The sequence below is a fragment of the Ziziphus jujuba genome, chromosome 1 (genome assembly GCF_031755915.1).
Source record: "Ziziphus jujuba cultivar Dongzao chromosome 1, ASM3175591v1".
Lineage (NCBI taxonomy): Eukaryota > Viridiplantae > Streptophyta > Magnoliopsida > Rosales > Rhamnaceae > Ziziphus > Ziziphus jujuba.
In genome coordinates this window covers 15,498,730-15,522,795 of record NC_083379.1, presented here as the reverse complement: position 1 = coordinate 15,522,795, position 24,066 = coordinate 15,498,730, and the positions used below count along the sequence as shown (strand labels likewise).

Below are 24,066 nucleotides of genomic sequence, written 5' to 3'. Positions count from 1 at the left end.
CACCAAATTTATTCAATAAACTTTGTTTACGAAATTAAAATGTTATTGAATTCACTTTTCATGAATTTATATTATAATTTTTTTGTCCATCACTAATATATTACCACATCATTTGGTAAATAAAATTAGCATTACTTATAATATTTTTAAAGTACAAATTTCTATCTTCATTTTCTTAATCTCTATCATTTTCTTAATCTCTATTCTTGTACACTAGTAATATGATGTCCTCTAATTTAAAAATTATTAAAAGGATTATGTACACTTAAGATCCCCATCCATGTTTTAGGCATGTTGTCTTTTTTTTTTTTTTTTGGGTAGTTCTTGTGTTCTGTTTCCTTCTTGTATTTTTGCTTCACACTCAATAACACAGTCTAGCCCTCATTTTTGTTTTAATGGCCCAGCTCGTCATTCTGGTACATGCTTAGAAGTCTGTTTGGAGTTTTGGACATTACCAAAAGCCCAAATTCATTATAAGAAAAAGAGATGGGAAATGGGGATCCTAAGGTGGGGGGACTGAAATTCTAGCTTTTCATGGGGACAAAACCAAACACACATGCTCAAACATCATTGCTTTGATTTCATATTATTCTCTTCTCCTTCCCTCAATCTTCTATACCAAATAAATCCAAAACCAAGTGGCAAAACATAAAGTGCAAGTAACAGAGGAAACAAAAGAAAAAGTGAAAAAAAAAAAAAAAAAAGCAGCAAGAAACAACTCCTAAAGTAAACACCAAGAGATTCTTCTCCCTCCTAATTAACACAACATCGCTTTACTCATCTCACAGCTCTGCTTAAACTGCCAAAAGCATACTTCACAAACCGTCTAAAGCCCTTCAAACCTCTATCCCTAATGGATTTTCTCTTCACCTACAGTCCCACATCAAAAAACCATCAATCTCAATGCTCTTCCTTTCTTCTAACCATTATTCCATTCCTTCTCCCATTACTAAATTACCAGCTTATACCTGCTCAAGCGAGCATCTGCCGAACCTCTTGTGGCAATATCCCGATCACGTATCCTTTCGGCATCGATGACGGCTGCGGCAGCCCTTACTACCGACATATTCTGGATTGCTCCGAGTTGGGAAAACTCGAGCTCCGAACACCTTCGGGAAGATATCCAGTTCACAGCATAAGCTACACAGATCCTCACATCCTTGTCATCGATCCTTTCATGTGGAACTGTCAGGACGGCGACAATTTTCGTCCAACGAAGCCTTTCAGCCTCGATACGAGCACTCATCTATCGCTGTCCCCGCAAAATGACTATCTTTTCTTCAACTGTAGCGAAGACAACGTGATCGTTGAGCCGAAGCCCATGTTCTGCGAGCGGTTCCCGGAGCGGTGCGACTCGTCATGTGACAGTTCCAGCTATCTTTGCAGGCACTTGCCCAATTGCGGCTCGGCGTTGCGTGGCGGTTCCAGTTCTTGCTGTTCATACTATCCGAAAGCCACTGAGTCACTTAGACTCATGCTCAAGTTCTGCGCTAGCTATACTAGCGTGTACTGGAGAAACAACGGAGCGGCTCAGATGCCTTATGAAGCTCAGGTGCCTGAGTATGGAGTTAGGATTGATTTCGATATCCCGGTGACGACTCGTTGCCTTCAGTGTCAGGATATGAAGAAAGGAGGTGGGACATGTGGATTTGATACTCAAACACAGAATTTCCTGTGCCTTTGTGGTCAAGGAAATAATATTACTACTTTTTGTAAAGGTAATCAATTAAATTAATTTGATTCCTTCGTTCCTAGTCTCTTTTACCTATACAATAGATATCTGATTCAGTAACTGCGTGCAGATCACAGTGCTTCTCAGCATAAAAGTGTTGGAGTGATTGCAGGTAATGATCTTTCAAGAGTTGAAGAAGCTTAATTATTTTTTTTTTTTAATTAGGAATTTAATTATGTGGTTTTGTATTATTATTATTATTATTGTTGTTGTTGTTGTTGGTGGCAGGGACGGTTTCTGCAGTGTCAGCAGCGGGAGTGTTAGGAATTGGAGCTGGTATTTGGTATTTGATGAAAGTGAGAGCTAAAGCACCCGTAACATGTGGGGTTCAGAGCAATGAGAATAGGCTTTTTTAAAAGGCATTAACAGACACTATTAATTAGTGAAGCATACACTTGCCCCATTGTTTTTCATCTTTTTCTAAATTTTGATTTCTTTTTTGCTCCTTTTTTTGTTTTGATTTCTTTTTTGCTCCTTTTTTTGTTTGTTTTACTTTTGTATACGCTTCTGTAAGACCATGTTATTACTTTTATAGTGAAGTTGGCACTATTTTTTTTTGATTATTTCAATAAATAAATATGAGTTAAATAATATAAATAAAATCGTAAATGAATAATTTAGTTTAGATGACCTTTTGTTTTACTTAAACAAACCAAAAAGACATTATAGTTGAAAAAAATGTAAAATAGAAAAGAAAAGAAAAATTGTATATTAGAGTACATAAACCACAGCTAACTAATGGATGTGGATTTATAGAGGGTGTGTAGTAATGCATGTATAGGATGGGGATCTTCAATTTTTCTCTTTATCCTATTCCTGTTTAATCAGGGATACAATCCTATTTTGTTTTAAAAAAATAGTTATATTTTTTTACTTGTTTATTTTTATTTTTATTAATATTTTAAATGAGATGATATCATATCAATGATGGATAGAAATGGAAACAAAAGATCTGAATCATATATTAGTATGCCAAAATGATAATTAAGTTTATAAACCTCTCAAAGATTTTGATTAATACTATTTTGAAAGGAACATAAATCCAAAAATCTTAAACACATCTATATAACCTCTCCAGATTAATATCAATAACAGATCCTTAAATACAAGTTATATAATATGGTCTGCTTTACCAGGATCTGGTTACCACATATGTGTAAAGCATGGTCCAAATTTAAGAACCAGCATGCAGTAATATTATGCTCCTCATCTCAACAAAAAAGAGGTCCCCAAAAAAACACAAGAAAGAAGGTGCGAAATAACCAAGTGGAAATACAATTAATTACGCGGAAATTAACAAGCTTTACCTACCACACAAGGCAGAGGACCTGCAGTGGAAGTCAAAGCAGGAACCATGTCTCCTGGAGCAACCTTAAATGACTGAGTAGGAGTGTAGAGAGGATAACAACTTCCCCATCCAGATTGAACAAAATATGCTCCATTTTTAAATACATCATTCGAGGACCTCCATTTCCAATCCTTCCATCCTTTTTTCACCTCTCTTTTCGTAACCTGCACGGTAGCCCAAGTCACCAATAAATTAATAATTAATATCTCTCTCTCTCCCTATGTACCGTAAATATAGTTTAATTAAGGAACTTTTGAATTTTTTTTTTAATTTTTTGTATTAACCATTATATGGTGTAATAAACTATATAATTGGAGTATTCAACAATTATTTTATAGGGTTTATTGTTTTATTTTGATGTGATAAAAATAACTAATTATATATATTTTTTAATTTTTATGGGATAACCGTTACATTATAACACTTTAAAAAAAAAAAAAAAATTTAGGCATGTACTATCTAACTATAATATGTTAATCAATTACCTCTTTAGAATTAATATTGTTAGGAGCGACGAAGTAGTTTCCTTCGCTAAAGATGGTTGGATTAGCACTTCCACCCAGAGCATACATCTGCCACTCGTCGTATCTGTTATTGGCAACATGGGCATACCCAAATCTAACCCTGTTGTTTCAATGAACATAATATCAAAGCATATGATTTATATGTTTAATTAATGTGTTTAGCAATAATTAATTCATAATTCATATCAAATAATTAAATTCACAAATGAATTTGTACTTTTTCTTGCCTTGGCATACGTTCGATGAGGCCAGCTCCGAATCGGTTAAAAGCGATTGTGACTCTCATAATTTTGTCTGCTCTATATTTATCATTGTGTCCTAGCAGCATCACCTGTAAACGCAAGACTCGTTATAATTAAGCTCAAATTTTGCAATGCGTCATTTAAAACAGAAGTTAAACAGACACTTAACCGCACTACACATAACCCCCCTTCAGTTTCAAGTTTTTTTTTCACATAGGCCTCTCTTTTTTAAAAATTGCATATAATCCCTTTCTAAGTTCAATTTTCTTTCACATATTTCCTTTCCCTTGGTCAAACTTTAAAATTAGATGGTCAACAAGTTTTAATTTTTATAATAACAAAAATATCTTCAATAAATATTTAAATAAAAAATTCAATTGGATTTGTATAATTTTCTGTTAAATTAACATATCAGAATAAATAAATTTAAATCTTATTTGTAAAAGGTGGCAGTTTTTATCTATAGTTTATTTTACTTTTTGGACAAATAAGTATATTTATGATAGTATATGAGATAAACTCTTAGGAATATAATTAATTATAAAACACAATTATTTCCTAAGATTGATATATAATCAATCCTTTTGAGTACTATACAATTAATGCCATGATCGATAATCTGAAGAAAAATATATTGTTGTATTGTGTTCTTTGTAATATTTTATATATGTGAGACGTAACTCTATTAGGACTATAATCGATAGTACAACAACAATTATCTGTTAAGATTGACACACAATCAATCCCTACGATCTCTATATAATTAATACCATGATCACTGTACAATCAATCCCTAAAGTGATATATATATATATGTGTGTGTGTGTGTGTGTGTGTGTGGCAACCATCTACATATGTCTAACAGGGAATCTATGCAATTTTTAAAAAACAGAGGGTGTATATTTATAGAAATAACTTGGAACTAAAGGGGAGTTGTATATATAATTTATCCTAAAAATAAAAATGATGCAGATTTTTTTAATTAATTGTAATTATGTATATGATTTGCTATTTAAAATCAAGGTTAACATAAATGTATATAATTACTTACTTTGTCATGCTGAGAGAAGTAGTTGTTAGAGATGGTGATCGCAGTGGAAGCATGGATAACATCAACAAGACCGTCCGTGCAACGAGCCATGAAGCAATGATCCACCCAGACATGCGAAGAACCAAATATGCTAATGGCATCACCATCGGACCCTAGTCGTTGTCCAACGTGCGTCGGCGAGCTCCTAACGAGTCCAGCATATCCAGGTTTACAATCATGGATGCTAATCCCATGTATGATAACATGGCTTACTCCTTGCACCGTTATGCATGGTCCATTCGCAATCTCCACTTTAGCCCCTCTTCCATCTATGGTCTTGAAGCTATTCACGATAAGCTCGTTCTTCAGCGTGATAACCATGTCCTTGGCGAAGATTATCCACAATGGCTGTGTTTGGATCACACCGTATCGAAGTGTTCCCGGTTTAGGGTTCACGGGGTCATCAGCTGGGCTGGTCACTAAATAAATTTTCCCATATTTACCTCCCATTGCGTCTTTACCGAATCCTACAGCACAATCCGCCAAAGCTTGGCGGTTGTTCGCCCAATTTGGCTTGGATTGCCAGCACGAATCGATTACGTTCATGGTGTTCGTCTTAGATGTGATGCCGTAGATGTAGCTCGAGATGGGTTCGGGGGTGTCGTAGCCGGATGCGGTTGGCGAGGCTTGAAAGGTTGAAACAATGTGAGTTAGAAAACATGAAAGGAATAGGAAATGGGTTATGGAGGCCATGGCTAATTAGCTTGGTGAAGTGAAAACAATAAGAACAGGTATTTCAAGGAGGATATAAGAGTTAAATAGGTAATGAGAAGGTGGTGCACACGATTTAGGTGTCATTGTTTTTTAATTTTTTAATTTTTTATTTTTAATACAAAGTTGTTTGGTAAGATTTTTGGGGCTCCATATAACGTGGTTGCACGAGCGCATCAAGGGCTTGGTTGACTTTTGAAATCGTTTAATTGGTTTTTGTAGCTACCTTTCAACACATTACTTGCAGAACTTGCCAATACCCTGAATATTAAGCAGTTATAAGATTAATGGAATGTTTGTATTCAGTGGATACAGAGACTAGTCAGGGGGGGGGGGGGGGGGTAGAGAAGATTAATATGTTATCCGGGGAAATTCAAAGAAAGAAGCATTTCCTATATAAATATACGACACGTCTGAAGGACTTAAAAAAAAAAAAAAAAAATTCTTTATAATAGAGGGGGTTAAGTGTAGATAAGAATGCTCATCGGTTCAATTCATATTCTTCACAGTCTTTTGGGGAGAACTGAAATGCAAGAGTTATTGCCAAGTTAGGCAACCAAAATTTTTGGGCCTATTTTGATGGCGTTTTTGGTTTTTAGAAATAGTTATCAAAATGTAGAAAAGAAAAAAATGGTATAACTTTAAGCATTTGAAAAATTGTTTCACTTAAAAAAAAAAAAAAAAAAGGAAAAATTATCGTGAGTCTGGAACCTGATATTCAATACAGACAAGGCCACGAAACGGAGGCAAATAAAATAAAATAAAGAGAGAAAATAAACTTTTTATACCGATGTTATGAATGATTTTCTTTTTGATATTGAAGATGAAGAATTCAAACTCAAATCATTGCTCGAGAATTAATCTTATAACATTTTATGTCTTTCAAATAAAAGGATAATATAGGAATAAATAAACACATCTATTCACTTTCTTAGAATACCATATATTTTATGGGATTTAAATTTCCATTAATTTTTTCTCATATTAGGAATTACTTTCCATTTGGCTTATTAGGGAATCATCTTACATTTATATTCCCTTTCAGAATGATACAATCCAAACGGAGCATTAATTTAGAAACTGCCTTATTGACTCTAATTGACACTTACACTTAAACTTGAGAACCAAAAAAAAAAAAAAAAAAAAAATATATATATATATATACACTAAAATTAAAGAAAATTAAAACATGAAAAATAAAATCAACTACCGTCCTAAATCAAGAGGTCGGATTCATGGAAATAAGTGAAGCTTCCATGGTGACAAATTGTTCTTCTATGGTAGTGCTATATGTACCAAAAAGTTCATCAAATATTTTACCAAATGATATGACAAATATAATTTGTCATTATTTTATTGATTAACAATATATATAATTTAAGTATAGATAAGTGAACCCTTTAAATAGTAAGTGAAACTAAATAGCCAACCAATAAAATAATACTATAAGTGAAACTAAGTACCCAATCAATAAAATAATACTATATCATTTTTCTTTTTTGGTAAAGTTAACTGCATTGAGCACAAAAGGAGGGAGGGGAACTAGAACAAACAAAACTGGATTACCCCAAAATACATGTAGAGAGCTCCTCCAAGAGGATTTGGTCTACGATGATAGCTGGGCAGTTACAAAAATTAACACTAGAACAAAAAAGAGTTAAACCATTTTTCATAGCAAATTTGGCAGCTAAATCTGCACATTTGTTGGCTTGCCTTGGAGTCCAAGAAAAAGTCCAGTTGTTATCCTTCAGTTGAGCTTTAATAGTCTTCACTAAACTCTAAGATTCCCATTCGCAAGGCTTAGAAGAAACTTTCAGCTAGTTAACCACTAGCTGAGCATCACAAAGTCAATCCACATCCTTCCACATTGATACGAATTCTGCCTTTTTGGGCCCGGAGGGGGGGGGGGGGGGGGCGGGGGGGCGGGGGGGTGGTTGCCAAGAATCCTTTCTAGGAAAAAGGTCATCATTAATCCTTACCAACACCACTTGGTAAAACTCGTTAACTAAAAACTCCCATCTTTCTGAAGCCTTAGTTATGGATCTTATACTCTCGAATAGCTTGTCATTCCGCAATTCCTAAACGATGTAGAAGAAGGTGGCCAGAAGCAGGGTAGTGTAATCTTTTTCCTCCAAGAAACAAGTGGAGTTGTTGGGGTGGGTTCATGTACCACCTAACCAGGTCCTAGGAATTGTTGATAGCTAAAGAATCCAGTCTAAGTCCCCATTTGCTACTGAAAGCCGTTGCTCTAGCGTCTGGACACTTAATAAAGAGATGGGACAGAGTTTTCGAAAAGAAACCAAAGAGATGGCAGCTTGGGCCTCCCTTGCCAGTTCTTTCAAAAAGGGTGTCTTTCATAGGCAGAGGATCTGTAGCAAGCCGCCAAAGAAAAACTTTTAGTCTCTCGTGAATTTTAGCAGACCAGATTTCCTTCCAAAGCTTGTCACTGGGATCTTCATCACACGTGAGGGTGTTGTAGTAGCTTTTAATAGAAAAAAAACTCCATTGCTGGAACTTGTCCAGAATAATTTATCTTCGATGTGGGCTCCATAGAGCTTTACTCTGCTGATGGCTTCTAAGACTTCCTGATTGCAAAACGCATGTAACTTTGCTTCGTCCCAACTAAGAAAATTTGGATTTGGAAGATTAGCTATTCTCCTTGCTTAGGATTCGTCAACTACTCCCTTGATTTTAGGCATTTTTTTCTTTGATTTTTGAGATCCATGGGTCCTTCCAAGGGTTGATTGTCCATCCGTTACCAATTGCGTAGCAAGAGCCCTTTCTGATAATATCTTTCGAACTTAGAATACTTTTTCCAGATGTAGGAGTTCCCTGCTTTGAACTTACAACCAAAGAGGGATCGGTTGTTCAAATACTTAGCTTTTAAAAGATGGGTCCATAAGCTGTTGTCTCCTTTAGCAGGTTTCCACCTTAATTTCACTAAGAGAGCGGTGTTGAAATCTTTGAACTTCCTGAATCCTAGGCCTCCAAGGACTTTGGGCTTGCATAAGCTTCCCCAATTCTTTAAAGCTAGGTAGTGACTCCTACCTTCCTTTGCTCCCACCAGAATCTTCTAATCAAAGCATCCATATCATTACAAATCTTGCTAGGCACTTTGAAAGTTGCATAGTGTAAACGGAGGCAGCCTGTGCAATAGACTTAATCAAAGTCGCCTTGCTCCCTTTTGAGAGGATTTTTCTTTGCCAACCTTCAAGGAGGTTCTGCAACCTATCCTTGAGTTTAATGAACTCCTTACTTTTATTCCTTCCAAGAATCAATGAGTTTCCAAGGTGGAGGCCTCTAGATTTTAGTTCCTTAAAGCCAAGCCTCTCTTTTATCACCTTCTTAGTCTTTCTAGGAGGGTTCTTTGAGAAAAAAATTTGGGATTTGTCAGAGTTTGGAACTTTGCCCTACCAGTTGCTATTAGAATTTAGCACCTCTCAAATACCCTCTGCGTTTAGAGAGTTGGCTCTGCAAGTAATCAGGATGTCGTTCGCGTAGAGGAGATGAGAGATCGCCGGAGCTCCCCTACAAATCTTGACTCCTTGGACGTTGGCATTTCTTTCCACCAGTCTCGAGAAAATTTCAGAATAAAGGATGAAAAGAAAAAGGGAGAAGGGGGTCTCCTTATCGAATTCCTCTTTCCTAGCTTATCGAGTTCATTTTGCTAGCATTGATAAGTAGATGAATTCTACCGAGCTGATGCAACTAAAACTCAACCTCCTGAAATCCTCAAAGAACCCCCAGAACCTCAAAGCCTTAATAATGAACACCCATTCAAGCCTGTCATAGGCTTTTCTCATGCCAATCTTGATAAGCATCAATCCGTTTTTCCCTTTGTGATTTCGGATTTTATGAGCTACTTCTTAGGTGATTACCATATTTTCTGCAATCCATCGTCCTTCAATGAAGGCCCCCTGAGATGGAGAAATAATATTTGAAAGTAAGGGCCTTAATCTTGAAGCAATGATTTTGGCAACAATTTTGTAGCTGAAGCTACAGAGATTGATAGGACGAAAATGGTTGATATCTGTTGCATTTTTAGTCTCCGAGATAAGAATTAGCATGGTCTTGTTGATTCCTCTGGAGATAGTTTTGGTTTTGAAGCTCTCCTGAATCATTTTGATAACTTGGAATTTCACCATGTCCTAATATGCCTTGTAGATATCTCCTGGGAAACCGTCAGGCCTGGGAGCTTTTAAAGGATGGAGCTTTCACACTATTTTCCTTATCTCCTCATTTGAGGGAATTTTTGTGAGCTTGGCATTATTTTCATTTGTGATAAGTCTTTCTCCCAACTCCTCTAGCTCACTCATGAAAGTTGGGTTGGAAGAGGTATATAAGTCTGTGAATCCCTCCTTGAAATAATGACCTATTTGTTCCCTGTCTTGCAGCCAAATATCACCATTCTTAATGCAGTCAATTTTGTTTCTCCTTCTTTTGATAGTGGTGCTAGAGTGTAAGAGCTTGATGTTACGGTACCCTTCTAACAGCCAGGTTTCTCTAGATTTCTGCCTCCAGATGCTTTCTAACCTAGCTTTTTGTTCACTTAGTTCCTTTTCCACGCTATCCTGAATAGCTTTGAAAATCATCTTACCATCCTGAAATTCTTCCAGTTCTTTCTTAAAGGCCTTGATTTTCTCTTGAACGAAACCAAAGTGAGTTCAATTCTAGATTTTAGGGGATGAGGCAGTATTTTTCAACCTTTGCAGCAACTTGTGGGCTTCCATTGTGTTTCTTGGGACCTCTTCCCAAGCCTTCTTCACTGTTTCTCTACTAGTGATATCATTTGTCTAAGCTTTCAGAAACCTAAAAGGTCGACCTTTCTTAAACTCTTCCTCATAAGTGCTTAGGAGGATAGGGGAGTGATCCAACTGCTCCATGAGAAAGTGTTAGATTTTTGCTTAATTGAAAAGTGATATCCATTATTAACTAGCCAGGCCTCTATCTAACCTTTCCTTGATGTGAGCTCTTCCTCCTTGCTTATTTTCCCAGTAAAACTTTTCCCTGTAAAACCAAGATCAATAGCCCCACCATTCTGAACAAAAGAATTCAAGAAAGAATTCGATCTTTGCCATGTCTTGCCTCCAAACTTTTTTTAATCATCAAGAATTTCATTAAGATCCCCAATAAGCAACCAGGGTAGATTATAAGTTAGGACTGTTTCTTCCAAGTGATCCTATAACTTTGCTTTATCTTTTTGGTATGGGGTGCCGTGACATCCAAGAAAACACCAACTGTTTTCTCCATTCAAACTTTTGAAAACTCCATTTATCAAACGATTTGAGCTCCAGCTAACTTAGAAATCAACTTCTTTCTTCCATAGAAATTCCAAGCCTCCAGCCAGACCTTTAGCTTTCACAATTTTAGAATTACTGAAATCCAGGAGGTTACAAATTTTTGACATCTTAAACTTACTAGCTTTGGGTTCCATAAGAAAAAGGAAATGGGGGTTATCTTTTTTAACCAGGCTATGGAGAACTCTGAGTGTGTCTCTACCTCCTATTCCCCTGCAATTCCAAGAAATAATTTTCAGTGGCGAAAGAGGGGCATGGTTCAGCCTGCCTCCTCGGCCAACTAAAAAACCTGGTGTGAAAAGGATGGTTGTCCTCTCTTAAAGTGCCGAGAAGATCTTCCTTCATGGAAAGATTTCCTTCTAACTTCTTTCTTCTAGTTCCTTGATCCTCTTGAGCCTATTTCAAATGTCCTTTGATTGAAAGAGGCTTCTGCTTGGATGTCAAACCTGTTCGAAATACCTTGTGACCTCGGGGAATTTTCTGGTGGATTTTGAGCCCTGGTTTCAATTGTTCCTGCATGTTTTTTAGTGGCCCAAATGAGGATAGATCCAGAGAAGTTGGACTCTTCAATGAGTCTTGGGCTCTTCCTAAATTGATGGTCCAGCAAAGCTTGGGCCGTCCTTTTTAGCATAATTGGATGAAAATCCTTTCTTACAGCACTTGATCCACTAGGCCTAGAGACAAGTCTCGATTATGTTGTTGGCTCAATTGTCCCGATTCTTCCCTGACTATTAAAAATCAAAACATTGTTTATCATGTCAGAGGCCCACATACCAAGGATCTAAGGGTCAAAATTAGGGATTCTAGCTTGGTGAAGCATGGCTACATAAAGCTTGTTCAAATTTCCACCGCCATTTGAAGCCGCAATCTGGTTTAGGGAATTGAGTTCAGGGCATATTTCCAAGGCTGCGTGTGGGTCTTCCAGAGATTTACTCTTATTGCTTCCCTCGAGCACCATTACTTGTTTCCTCCTTTCAATACTCTGACAATTGATACGTTGCTGGACTGATAGGATATTAGATCCCTTTACCATTTCCCTATGCTGAGAATGAAGGGCTCCATCCTCCGACGCAGTAAAGAAGGGGAGGCTATCGCCGTGCTCTGCCCTAAGCCAGGGGCCGTACAGTTTGGCTGTGATACCATTAGCCAAGATGATAGTTGATGGGTTTTCAAGTTTACAGGCTCCGGTCACATGATCAATCTTCCCGCATTTGTATTAGTAGTCGAAGAGCTTCTCATACTTGAATTTGATCCACCTTTCCACTCTGTCCTCCCTATCCTAAAAGAATCCCGGTAGTAATGGGTTGAGGATGAGGAGATCAACCCTTAACTTTAGGAAACGATGGCCCACTACGCATTTAGGTGAGATTGAATCTTTGTGTAGCATACCCAGCATATTTCCTATTTGTTCTGTAGTCTCTTCATGAAGGTATTAAGGGGTAGCCCATGTACCTGAATCCTAAAAGAAGTACAGTAAAAGGATATCTCTTTTAGTGTTCTGTTAGGAGGCCATTCTTTTAGTGACAGATGCGCCCCATTGATGGACCAAGGCCTGTTCCTGAACATAGTTTCCTTTTCTTCCTTAGAGCTGAAGAGGAATGTGAATAAGTTTTCCTTAACTTTCTCCACTTTGACCTTAGTTTTCACTCTCCAAACTTTAGCTATAACTTCTGCAAGGTTAAATCTCCTGAATCTTCTCGTGGTGAATAGTTTCCCCATAAGAGTTCTCTCTGTTTTGGTGTCTTCATTGTCCGATTTAGGATTTAGGTTAAGGGCCTGAAGGGAATGTTGCAAAGCATACAGATTTCTCTGTTGTCCATACTTCCGTACACGGCGCCTATAGTGAACTGGACTGGGGAAAACTTGGGTGTTTTCGGATTACCTTTCTCAAATGATTCATATTGGATTTTCATACCTTTTTATCTCCCATATAAAATGTTTTTAATACTATATCATTTGGTAAATTATTTAGTGAACTTTTTGATGTCTTATTCAATATATATATATATATATATATAATAGGATCCGCTTCAAGAACCCCCTTAGGAATTCCTAGCTGGTTTTATCTAGGTAAGTCACATTGCACATCTTTTAGGGAGAGCTCAATAAAACCTCACCTAAATCGTGGACAACTTATACATGTAACATAAAAATAATATGTCAACATATATATATATATAGGAAAATTCTATGGTTCGGACGGTTCGCACCATAGACGAACTCTCTCTCTCTCTATATAAATAATAGAACACAAGTCTTAACTACAACCCATCATACAATAGATCATTATTAAACATATATATTGGGATCATTAATGTGTCTATATTTTATATCATAGCATTTTAAGAGTATTTGTATAATTAAATAATACAACTAATGCAATTAAGGTTAGAAACATAAAGATAAACAGGGAAAAATAAATACTGCTACTGTTGTGGAAATTACGTAAATGATATGTGATATGTTAGGACCATCCCAGAGTTATCTACTAGATCCTTAGGATAGCCTCGACTAGAGGAAATCCTATTAAAAATTCTATAAAAAATCCAACAGCATCTCTTTTGTAAATTGGACTTCTTTAAGTACTCCCTTCATAGAAAACTTACTCTAACAATATACATTCGCCTTAGTCCTCCCCCTTACCATGAATTTTCATAATTTTGCAAGATTTTGATAATAATAACATAAAAATATACATAATGAATTATAAATACCTTTTTATGGGTAAGGATCTCTCCTGGAGTTCCTACCAGAACCTTGGGATGACCTTGACACTTCCCCAAGTTTAACTCAGCACAGGAAATACACTCCTATAAATTCATAACTGACCACACCTTCCATTTATTTCAATTTTACAAATTTTACAGTACTCCATAAATATACAAGCATATAAATATAAATAAAAAGATAGTAATAGTACTACAGACCTTCCCAGATCCATAAAATATCTAGCAATAAGGAGTGCAACCATAACAATATAGGTAATAATAATAATAATAATAATAATGAGAATAAATGAAGACAATGTGGGTACTAGATCCTAAATTATACAACGCACATTTCAAAGTCTAAGAAATATAAAGACACGAGTTTATGCCTTTAAGAAATAATAAATTATAGGATATCCTTAAATAAAATAATTAAAATAAACATGTAGAAATAATACTTTAAATTGAATAATTAAGGTCACAACATTAATTCCAATAACATCACCACTATCTAGAACCAACATAAATACTAATTTTTTTTTTCTTATGTATACATAAATATGAATATGTATACGGTCTTTCTAAGGTTCTGAATAGTATGCCCATAGGCTAATACACTTATTCGAAGGCTGAAGTATCTACTCGATGGCTGAACTCGATTACTATTATCGTTATTGTATGAACTTCCTCACTACTCAACCAGGTTACACACGCACTGATGTACCATATCATGTAGCAGTGCACAGTCCTAGAATGTCAACCACCCGTAGATATACTACTACTATTAGTATGATCAAGGGTTGTTACCTTTGAAGGCCATCCAACCTACTGATCTCATAGGCAGTAGAAATATGGTAATAGACCACTTGTAGGCACAGTCCATATTCGATCGACTGTTGATATAACCGAGTCATTACCACAGTACTATATGGTACACCTAATCACAAAATATATCAAAAAGACACTTGATGCACCATATAATATACCAGTACTGTTAGTTGATACTTGACTTCCTAGACACCACTTGGTAGAAAGCAGAAGGAGAAAAGAAACTTGCATGTGGCTTCTTTAGCATCCTAAAGGTATTGGTGCTAAATAACCTACCATCTTACAGCTAAAGGGAGGGTGACCAATGTCGTCACTATAAAATACCTTCCTACCCTTGCTCACCTTGGCTCGCATAGGATGGCTAAATATAACCTATCATTCTTTGGCTACAGAGAGGGTGACTATTGCTACTACTGTAAAATACCAGCTTACTCTCATTTGCCACAATCCACAAAGGATAACTATACATGTGATATGTGCACTGAAATCGATTATATATATCAAGAACACTTGTACTATATGGTGCATCTATAAACTAACCAGTCACATATTTATAGCTACATATAAAATTTGGAACGCTCACTACTGTTATAAAATTTCGGCCACACACCCCCCCCCCCCCCCCGGCGAAGTTACCAAAATGTCTAGAAGCTTTTACTAAAATTCTGACTTGCTTTGTATATATATTTCCATTATTCACTGTTGTCTTTTTGTCTCTTTCTCTCTTTCTCTCTCTCTTTACTGCTTGAGATGTGTGCTATCTGTGAAGATGAAGAAAAAGCGTCGACTCTTCCTAAACAACACACACACACACACACACACAAACTCACACTCTTTTTCTCTCTACTTTCTATCTCTTATTTATTTTTAAACATATATACATAATAAATTATTTTTTAATAGCGATAAGTTCTACATTATCAAAGCCAGCCGGGGAGGACATGGAAATATCAAAGAGAGAAACGACCATGACAAAGCATGCTTTTTATTGAGAGGGACTGACAACACACCACCCCAACACTCATTTCCAAGTTAGTTACCACTTGTAGATTAGATTTTAATCATTTTTAACTAAAATCAATTTTTTTATGCATAATCTTTCTTTCTTTGTCTAATTTATTCATTTATTTATTTTTTTTGGTTCTCGACAAATCTTTTTTGAAATTGATAGTATAATTTTGTGGTACTTTGAATATATATTATAAGTTAACCAAGCAGATAAAATTTCATTCTAGTAACATATTAACAAATTTTTTATATAACAAAAAATTGATAAAATAATAGTTAACACTAGTGGTCCACATGCAGCGCACATTGCCCATTCCTAGTAATAATACAAATATGACAACATCAGTTTTTCACCGTTACATTCTAAAATCATAAATAAATCTTTTAAATAAATAAATAAATATATAAATAATAAACAAATAAAAATAATAAAAATTAAATATAACGAATAATTTTACATATTTCATAAGATAAAAAATAACTCTATCCATTTAAGTATAACCCCAAAATCAATAACCAATAACAAAAATATTGAAAATCCAAATATAATTTTTAAAAACTATACCATGTTAAAATCATGTTAAAATTAAATATTTTTATGACTCAATTTTTTTTAAATCAACATAAATAAATAAATGAATAAAAATAAACAAATAATAAACAAATAAAGTTACGAAATCATATACATGTATTTATTTATACACACACACACAAATATATATAAAAAGGAACATGTTCTAATAATATGATTACTTTACCAAATTTAAAGTTTATAGTTAACGTTTCTACAACTCAAATATAAATTAGAAAATGGCATACCATTCATATTTATATGACTTACACATATACACACATACACACATACACACATACACATATTTATAATCAAAATTAAGACACATATGTTATAATCAAAATTAAGGCACTAAAGCATTTAATAAGAAACCATATAAATAATACCTTTCTAGTTCTACAATCAATCCAAATAAATAATTTAGCATTTGATTATGCCCGATTTACTTTAAGAAGAAAACAAAACCAATTTCAATCGAATTTCAATAGAATCTCATAAAATAATCACTATTTTACATAATAAATATTCTTATAAGAATATATTAAAATATATTTACACATTCTATTAATATGACGATTAATTTCCATCATCGTACTTTAATATTGGACAGAGAAAACTAACATATTAAAATGCTGCATTGACAGTATAAATCCCTCAAGTCTATAAATATACATATAAGAAAATACTTGGATAAATTTAATTAAGCATAAACCAATAATTTAAATTTTATAAAACTATGGATTGGCATTAAAAAAATCTATCAATGAACAAAATTATTTTAATTAAATATAAGCATCTAAACTTTTTAGAAATTTATAAAATACCACTCATAGTACTGATATTTGCTCATCTTTGCTCTACTGTAGGATTAGCTGCAAATTCTGCTTGGATGCTTAACATACACCGTGAATATTATCTAGACATTAATAATGTTATCCCAAAATATTGGAAGGCCTTAAGTATTCGAAAATGACTTTTCCTACTTCATATTTTCAAAATTAAACTCCAGGAAGAGTCTAGTTGTATTGTGATCTTGAATGGTTTATTGCCCAAAATTGGGATTTTCTTATTGATACCTTATTTCATGAAATTAAATATTTCATTTACCTTTATTATTCATTAGGAACCTAAATGCAATAAGAATTCTTAGGAAAAACTTCCAACACAGACCATTTTTATAGTAGTTATAAAAATTAGCTCAAAATGGTAATATTTTAAATACTCATTCATAATTGGCAAACTATATACCAACTAAAAGCTTGTAAGACAAGGAATGAAAATACTTAGCTCAAATGAACCAAACTCACTGTCAGTGGTTGAAAAATGGCTGGAAAATTTTAGCCAAACTTTAAATTATCGAATCTCTCAAAGGGTTTGGAATTTGGAAGAATGGAGGCCATATTCGGAATTAGGAAATCCAAAATAGGGGGGATAAAGGTATGGTTTGGGTTGGATTGGCTGGTAAATGGCTGTTGTTGGATTTAGAAGCCCGATTTGGGCATGTCACCAGTTGGTAGGTTGTGAAATTTGTCACCAAGGTTGTCGGCACCTGGGCTTAGCCGCCAATGCATGTCGAATTTGGATGTCCAAAAACGATCAATTTCGATTGAACATGAGAAAGAAAGAGAGGGGGGGGGGGGGAGAAAGAGAGAGAGATCATCGTCTGTTGTGGGAGATGAGAAAGAAAGTGAAAAAGAAAAAGAAAAAGAAAAATAAAAATTGGTTGGCCAATTGTCACCTATAGATTGGTGACACATGGAACCCATAAAGGATATTTTCAAACATCCATTTACTTTCTTTTTAGGTAAAGGAATAATTACAATTTTATAGATCTATAATTTTTAAACCGTAAGTTCAAATTAAGCTTGCTGTTAGTCTACATACTTGTATCAGCAAGCACTATATGATAGTATAGAAGTCAAAGCCACAATTAACATAGATAAAAAATCAACCTTGGCCTTGCTCGATCAGTCTGGACTTCACCTTGATATGATTATAGCTTTTTGATCTCAACTCCAATTTTGACATAATACTATTCTTTGTAGACTATTCTCTTAAGACCTATTATTCTACTCTTTCGAAATGTTTTCTTTTTAAAATCAGTTTCATAAAATCCAACTTGTGTCTTAAATTAATATCATAAAATAGGTAAATTTAAGCTAACATATTGTAAATACTGGGCATAAAAATGATATAAATATAATTTCACCAAATAATTATGGAAAGTCAATAAAAATCCATAAAAATAACAAAAAACCTACGACATATTTAGAAAAATAAATAATGTACCATACAATATATCTAGTGATGCCAAATGGTTTAAGGCACTCTGAAACAGCACCGATATTAACGAGAGAGAAATAGAAATCATGGGGTGAACCTATTTAGTGACCCTTAACATTTCAAAGTCATTGTCGCAATAAATAAACCATAGAAAAAACCCATTTCATGATCTTTAATCTCCTAAGGCATCATGGCAATAGAAAAACCATAGGAAGAACTCATTTCATGACCCTTAATATCCTAAAGGTATTATGGCAATCCAATGCACTAATAACATAATAACATAACCAAGACATTATAACTATATGGCACACCAATTAAAAGCAATAATTATAGTATTTATAAATAATTTTTTCAACGTAACACTTTTCTATCTTTTCCAAACAAATAAAGTGCCATAAGCTAGAATTTAATATTCAATCAAATCATTTATTTAAATATTCTACAAATTTCAAATCACTATTTCATGTCAAAACATAAATACCAACAGCATAATATATATCACTATAAATCATTTTTAAATATTTTGTAATATTAAATGCTTAAAAGATGCTAAAAAATATACAATTTTCAATTCGCTTTATCAAAATAAATTATTTCCAAAGGTATTACAACGTCAATTAAATTACCAAGATATTTAAATATCAAGATTCATAAGTTCGATATGAACCTATTATAATTTAAAACCATGAAATCTTGTCAAAAATCACATTGAAAGATAACTCATATATGTGAAAGCCAATATTCATGTAAGCATAAAATAAGCATTGAAATCAAACTATATATAAAATATTCAAACCATATATACATTGTACTAACGTGCCTAAAATCATTTGAAAACATAAACCACTCATAGATACTATCGATGATCTCTTATGGTCTTTCACAAGGTTGCCTCCAAGTGCAGTGTTGGCGCTTATAATAGAACAAAATATTTCTTAGACTTCAAAAATCAAACCAAAGATATTGGTATGTACCAAATATTAAAATAATTTATATAACCATGAAATTACATAAATTAAACACCAAGTGATCCAATTATACCCTGAGCCTTTAAGATCCAATATTCAAAATTGGGGGTTTTCAACTAAAGGCTAATTTATGAAACTGAACCTTTCATTAGGTATTCTTAACATCTAATTACACAAAGTCAACTTCCATTTAATCATAAATTGTCCAAACACAGATTTTACCAGATATTTAACCGATTAACCCAAAAATGGAAATTTTATCAAACAATGTTCAAAAATCACAACTTACATGTCAATGGAAAACTTGTAAATTTGATAACAAGTTGATAATCTTGCCTTAGTCCAAAAACATCACCAATGGCCAGAAAACATGTTGAAAAGTTTGGTAAAACTTGATATTGATGGATCTTTCAAATCATTAAGAACTTTGACAAACAGAGGTCGGATTCAAGTTTAACAGGTTCAAATTAGGGGGGGAGAGAGGTATGAGTCGAGTTGATATGGCTGAAAAATGGTCAAATGCCTAGAAAATTTGTGGCTCACCTTTGATTGTGTCAGAGGCTAAATCTAGGTGCTTCCGGTGGAAGCTTGTCTTGAAATTTCACGGCCAATGTCACAGGAAGATAGGCTCTCACTATGGCCAGTGCGTGTAGCTTATTGTGGTCGGAAAAATTATCAAAACTAACTTAATATGATTGGTGCTCAAATGCGTTTGGATCAACTGGTTCAGATCTCTCTCGGGTCTACAAGGTTTTTTTAAACTTTTGGGATTTTTTAAAATATTTTTCAAATTGTTTGATGAAAAGCATGATTCTCCATGTATATATAAGGCCTTTGGTCATTAATAAATAAAATTCTAAGGCTAATACAATATGATGTTCAAACTTTCTTAGAACTATAACTTTTTAACTGTAACTTTATATCTAGTATGCCACCAGCTTATGAATTCATATTGATAAGCTCTATACAATGGAATATTGTTCAAATCAAAAACTTGATCATAAACAAAATAAACTTGGGGTCCAGAAATGTTCTGGTCGTTGAAACTAAGTCAAAATTTTAAATTTTTTAACCATTTATTGTGACGGGGTATTACATATATATATATATATTTTGGTTTTTGGATTTTAAATGACATAATTTAGTTAAGCCAAATTGAGATCCTTCATTTCTAGTGAAATGGAGAGGATTTTTGTTCATATATTTCTGCATATAATATTATTTTTCATCATAGGTGTTGGAAATAAAGAAATCATAAGAAGAAACATATATAGAATTTAATTATGCGCATATATACTAATGATGAGTACATGAAACTTGAATTCTTACAACCCGATGTTACATCATCACAAATCCCAATTTAATTAACATATTAATTGTAATTACACAAACCGACATAATGTGTGTGTATGCAGAGCCTATCAAAAACATCAATTGATGGCTCACCTTTTTGTTTTTCAAACTAACTACTGCTTAATAATTTATATATCCTATTATTCATTTCCTCTTAAATTTGGTGGTGGTTTTTGAATATCTATGCATAGTTGCACATCCCATACAAGCACTTGTTCCCTTTGCTGCACCTGTTATTGCAACTTCCACAGTGTTTCTCATCAGTCATTGGCTTCACGCACTTTCCTCTGCAGCATATCTCCGCGTACTTGCATTTCTTCCCACATTTGCCGCAGTTTACTCTATCACTCGATGTGTCCACACATTTCTTCTTGCAGCAATCTGGACCGGGGCTGTCCTTGGCGCGACACACCTTCGGGTATTTGTTGCATGTCATCTGATTTCGTGACGCAAGGAAGCGGCTAATCCCCCTAAGAGGAGTCAATGTTGTCTGTGGTTGGTCTTCGGTCTCCGAGAAATCCTCATCAGTTGTAGCATTATCATCCTTGTCGTTATTGAGAAATGTTTCATCAGCATTTGATGTTGCAGAGAGAGCGATGGTGCTCAAAGCCATAATGAGTATGGCTAGTAGAAGGAATAGCTTCTGGGATTTCATGTTTTAGTGGTGTAAAGGAAGGAAAGTTGCATATATTTTCAAAGAGACACTTGGAGGATATGAAGAAGGTGAAGATATGCTTAGGAAATGGTTTGTGTGGGAAAGAATGTTGGGTGGCAGTAATTATATATGGAGAAGAGTTATTAGGGGCTCATAGTTATCTTCAAAGAGTTGGACTCAAAGTTTGCATGTGTTTTAGTACATGGCATATTTGACATTTCTGTTAGTGGGATGGTCCAATTCAAAGGGCTTAAAGTTAGGCTTTGGAAGACATATTATACTAATAATTAGGTTGGGATGTAGAAAAACACAAATTCTAGACTCAAAAGGTAACAATATGAGGTAGGCAGGTTAGGCTTCTCTTAATAAAATATTAATTAGTTATTAATTCCTTCAATGTAATGGGGATTGGCTAGCTAGCATTAGAAAACGAAGGATAAAAAACCTTCTTTTCAACCTTTTTTTTCTAGTATTTATTAAAAAAATAAATTGAGGATTTTAAAAGCTAAAAGAACAGTACGTAGAAAGCAATTAATCATACATTATTCGAGTAAGTTTTGAATCCGTAAGGTAAACTATCAATTTATACCATGGCCCGCGAAAAGTCAACAACAAGTGCACCGGGGATAAACAATCCGTTATCTTTTATTTATTTATTTATTTATTTATTTTTTATAATTATTATTTTTTATAATATATTTTCCGAACCAAATTTACTCGGCCTCGTTGAATTTCGAAGCCCTTGTGCATCATATAGATGTTTTTGTGTGCATTCAAGCGAGAGCAGAAATTCCTTTTACGTACAAATTTAATTTTTTCTTATATGTCATTAATTAAACACACTGTCGAAATTGTACATTTAATGGGCTCATCCTCATGGGGGAAGAGTAAAATGAATTTTTAAAAGAAAAACAAAATGCAGGAGGTGTACAATGGGTCAGCAAGTAGCCCGCCTTTCTTGTCTCTGAAAAGTCCAATAAAACCAAAGCAAGGGAGCCCTTTCTCTGTCAAACCAAAAAACCGTTAGAGAAGCACTTGACTTTCGTATTTGAACATCATGAATTCATTGAAAAGCCAGGTTGACATTTGCTAGAATGTGAACAAAGTCCCATATTGTTTCAATTTAGTATTCTCTAATTAAATGTAACAGCAATTTAAATTTTCAAATTTACAATATTTCAATTTATACTTTTAAGTTTTTTTCTATTGTATTTTAGTCCAATCCAAATTTGTTTTAGAACATGGTGGTTAATATGCCGTGTAAATTAGATAATTAAAACACAAATATTTGATATTTGAAGAGGTTTTTCTTTTGTTTCTTGTTTTTTATTTTTTATTTTTATCTAGATTAAGGATTGAATATTGAATATCGGGAAGTTTATTTACAATGGTACAATCACTGGTCCAAACTTACGATTATATCAAATGGCATTTCAATATTGTGAAGTAAAAGAGAGGTATTGTCTGTAAAAAAAATATTAATAATTAGATCAAATATGCAACAAATTGAAACTAAAAAACCAAAATTGCAAGTTGAATACTTGAAGGCCAAAAATCTAATTCAAACTAAAATATGCTTAATATTGGATGAAAGGCTGCTCCACGTACTAATGGGTTTAACTTTTTGATCTTTAGCCAAATTAATTCTATAAATTTCTAGATAGAGTATATGTTATTTAAATTCCATAAAATTTTGAGACAGATATTATATATCTGATTTTTTATGGGCTAACATTGATACCACGCCAGTCTGTTATATCTGATTTTTTATGGGCTAACATTGATACCACGCCAGTCTGTTATTGATAATATTGCGCGACCGAAATTGCAGGCTATGATGTATTATTAATCCATTTGTTTTAAATATTTTTAGAGTTGGTTATATATACAGTAATAACTTGTGTGCCCTCTCATTGTACAGTCTAGTTTAAATACCAAAGGGGCATCTAAAATAGTCATACAAAAAGCATAATAATTTGCTTTCGCTAGAAATTAATGAAATACCAAGTCCAAACAAAAGAACGACCCAAAAAAAAAAAAAATCCAAGAACATAAAGCAATTAATGAGTAACAAAAATATAAAAAGAGAACTGTAAGCAATTATTTTAATTGAGTTGGTTTTCATTTTATGCCGTGATTTGGAAACAGTCAGCCAAACGTCCTCATGCATTGTTGACATGACATATATACATTCGTCAAAAATAAAATTTAAGAAAAAGATGGATGACCTTCGCTTGTTGGGGCTGTAGTTAATTCACTGTTAAGAAAAGAAAAAAGAATCACTGCTACCTTTCTTTTCAAATATAATATGTGCTTATAACAACTAGTTAGAATCATACAAATAGGAAAAAAAGATTACCAGAGAGAAAATTATCAAGAAATAGATGAATGGTCAATCATAAGTGTTTTGATGTTGCGGATTATTATAAGTCATTCTGTTTAAGTTGTGGACTCATCTAATATACATATAGTTTATGACATTCATTAATGTGATTCTTTTACTAAGGAGCCCCTCTTAATAAAATATTAACTAATTCTTAACTCTTACACCGTAATTGGCATTGGTTAGCTAGCCGCAGAGTACAGAGGATAAAATAACTTCTTTCAGCTTTTTCATTTTTTTCCTAGTCAACAAATGGGATTATTATATTTATTGACAAACAAGTACAAGGAAGAAAAAGGTAAATCAAGGATTCAAAAATGTAATGATCCATTCGAAGTAGAAACATAAAATTTGAGTTT

The 24,066-nt window shown here is 33.9% G+C and overlaps 3 protein-coding genes across 3 annotated transcripts; 1 reads left to right on the top strand and 2 right to left on the bottom strand.

Annotated features, from left to right (window-relative positions):
* Positions 1 to 710: 710 nt before the first annotated feature.
* On the top strand, positions 711 to 2,290 carry LOC107419942 (uncharacterized). The gene is made up of 3 exons (XM_016028788.4): positions 711 to 1,718; positions 1,803 to 1,844; positions 1,961 to 2,290. The coding sequence occupies exons 1-3, from the start codon at positions 854 to 856 to the stop codon at positions 2,086 to 2,088; spliced, it is 1,035 nt and encodes a 344-aa protein (XP_015884274.2). The 5' UTR covers positions 711 to 853; the 3' UTR covers positions 2,089 to 2,290.
* A 511-nt stretch (positions 2,291 to 2,801) lies between these two features.
* LOC107419217 (putative pectate lyase 2) lies at positions 2,802 to 5,635 on the bottom strand. The gene is made up of 4 exons (XM_016027961.3): positions 4,898 to 5,635; positions 3,832 to 3,935; positions 3,566 to 3,704; positions 2,802 to 3,244 (listed from the first exon to the last, which is right to left on the bottom strand). Exons 1-4 carry the CDS (start codon positions 5,627 to 5,629, stop codon positions 3,026 to 3,028), a joined length of 1,194 nt encoding a protein of 397 aa, XP_015883447.1. The 5' UTR covers positions 5,630 to 5,635; the 3' UTR covers positions 2,802 to 3,025.
* Positions 5,636 to 20,571: 14,936 nt separating this feature from the next.
* LOC107420187 (stigma-specific STIG1-like protein 1) lies at positions 20,572 to 21,412 on the bottom strand. Its single transcript, XM_016029090.4, has one exon. The coding sequence runs from the start codon at positions 21,322 to 21,324 to the stop codon at positions 20,851 to 20,853; it is 474 nt and encodes a 157-aa protein (XP_015884576.2). The 5' UTR covers positions 21,325 to 21,412; the 3' UTR covers positions 20,572 to 20,850.
* Positions 21,413 to 24,066: the final 2,654 nt, after the last annotated feature.

What these genes read in the sequence shown, in the direction of transcription:
- LOC107419942 (XM_016028788.4), top strand. Translation starts at nt 854, where the DNA reads ATGGATTTTCTCTTCACCTACAGTCCCACATCAAAAAACCATCAATCT. An exon ending in TATTACTACTTTTTGTAAAG is followed by an intron (nt 1,719 to 1,802) that starts GTAATCAATTAA and finishes AACTGCGTGCAG; the next exon opens with ATCACAGTGCTTCTCAGCAT. An exon ending in AAGTGTTGGAGTGATTGCAG is followed by an intron (nt 1,845 to 1,960) that starts GTAATGATCTTT and finishes TGTTGGTGGCAG; the next exon opens with GGACGGTTTCTGCAGTGTCA.
- LOC107419217 (XM_016027961.3), bottom strand. Translation starts at nt 5,629, where the DNA reads ATGGCCTCCATAACCCATTTCCTATTCCTTTCATGTTTTCTAACTCAC. An exon ending in CTCATCGAACGTATGCCAAG is followed by an intron (nt 3,705 to 3,831) that starts GCAAGAAAAAGT and finishes TTGAAACAACAG; the next exon opens with GGTTAGATTTGGGTATGCCC. An exon ending in ACAATATTAATTCTAAAGAG is followed by an intron (nt 3,245 to 3,565) that starts GTAATTGATTAA and finishes GCTACCGTGCAG; the next exon opens with GTTACGAAAAGAGAGGTGAA.
- LOC107420187 (XM_016029090.4), bottom strand. Translation starts at nt 21,324, where the DNA reads ATGAAATCCCAGAAGCTATTCCTTCTACTAGCCATACTCATTATGGCT.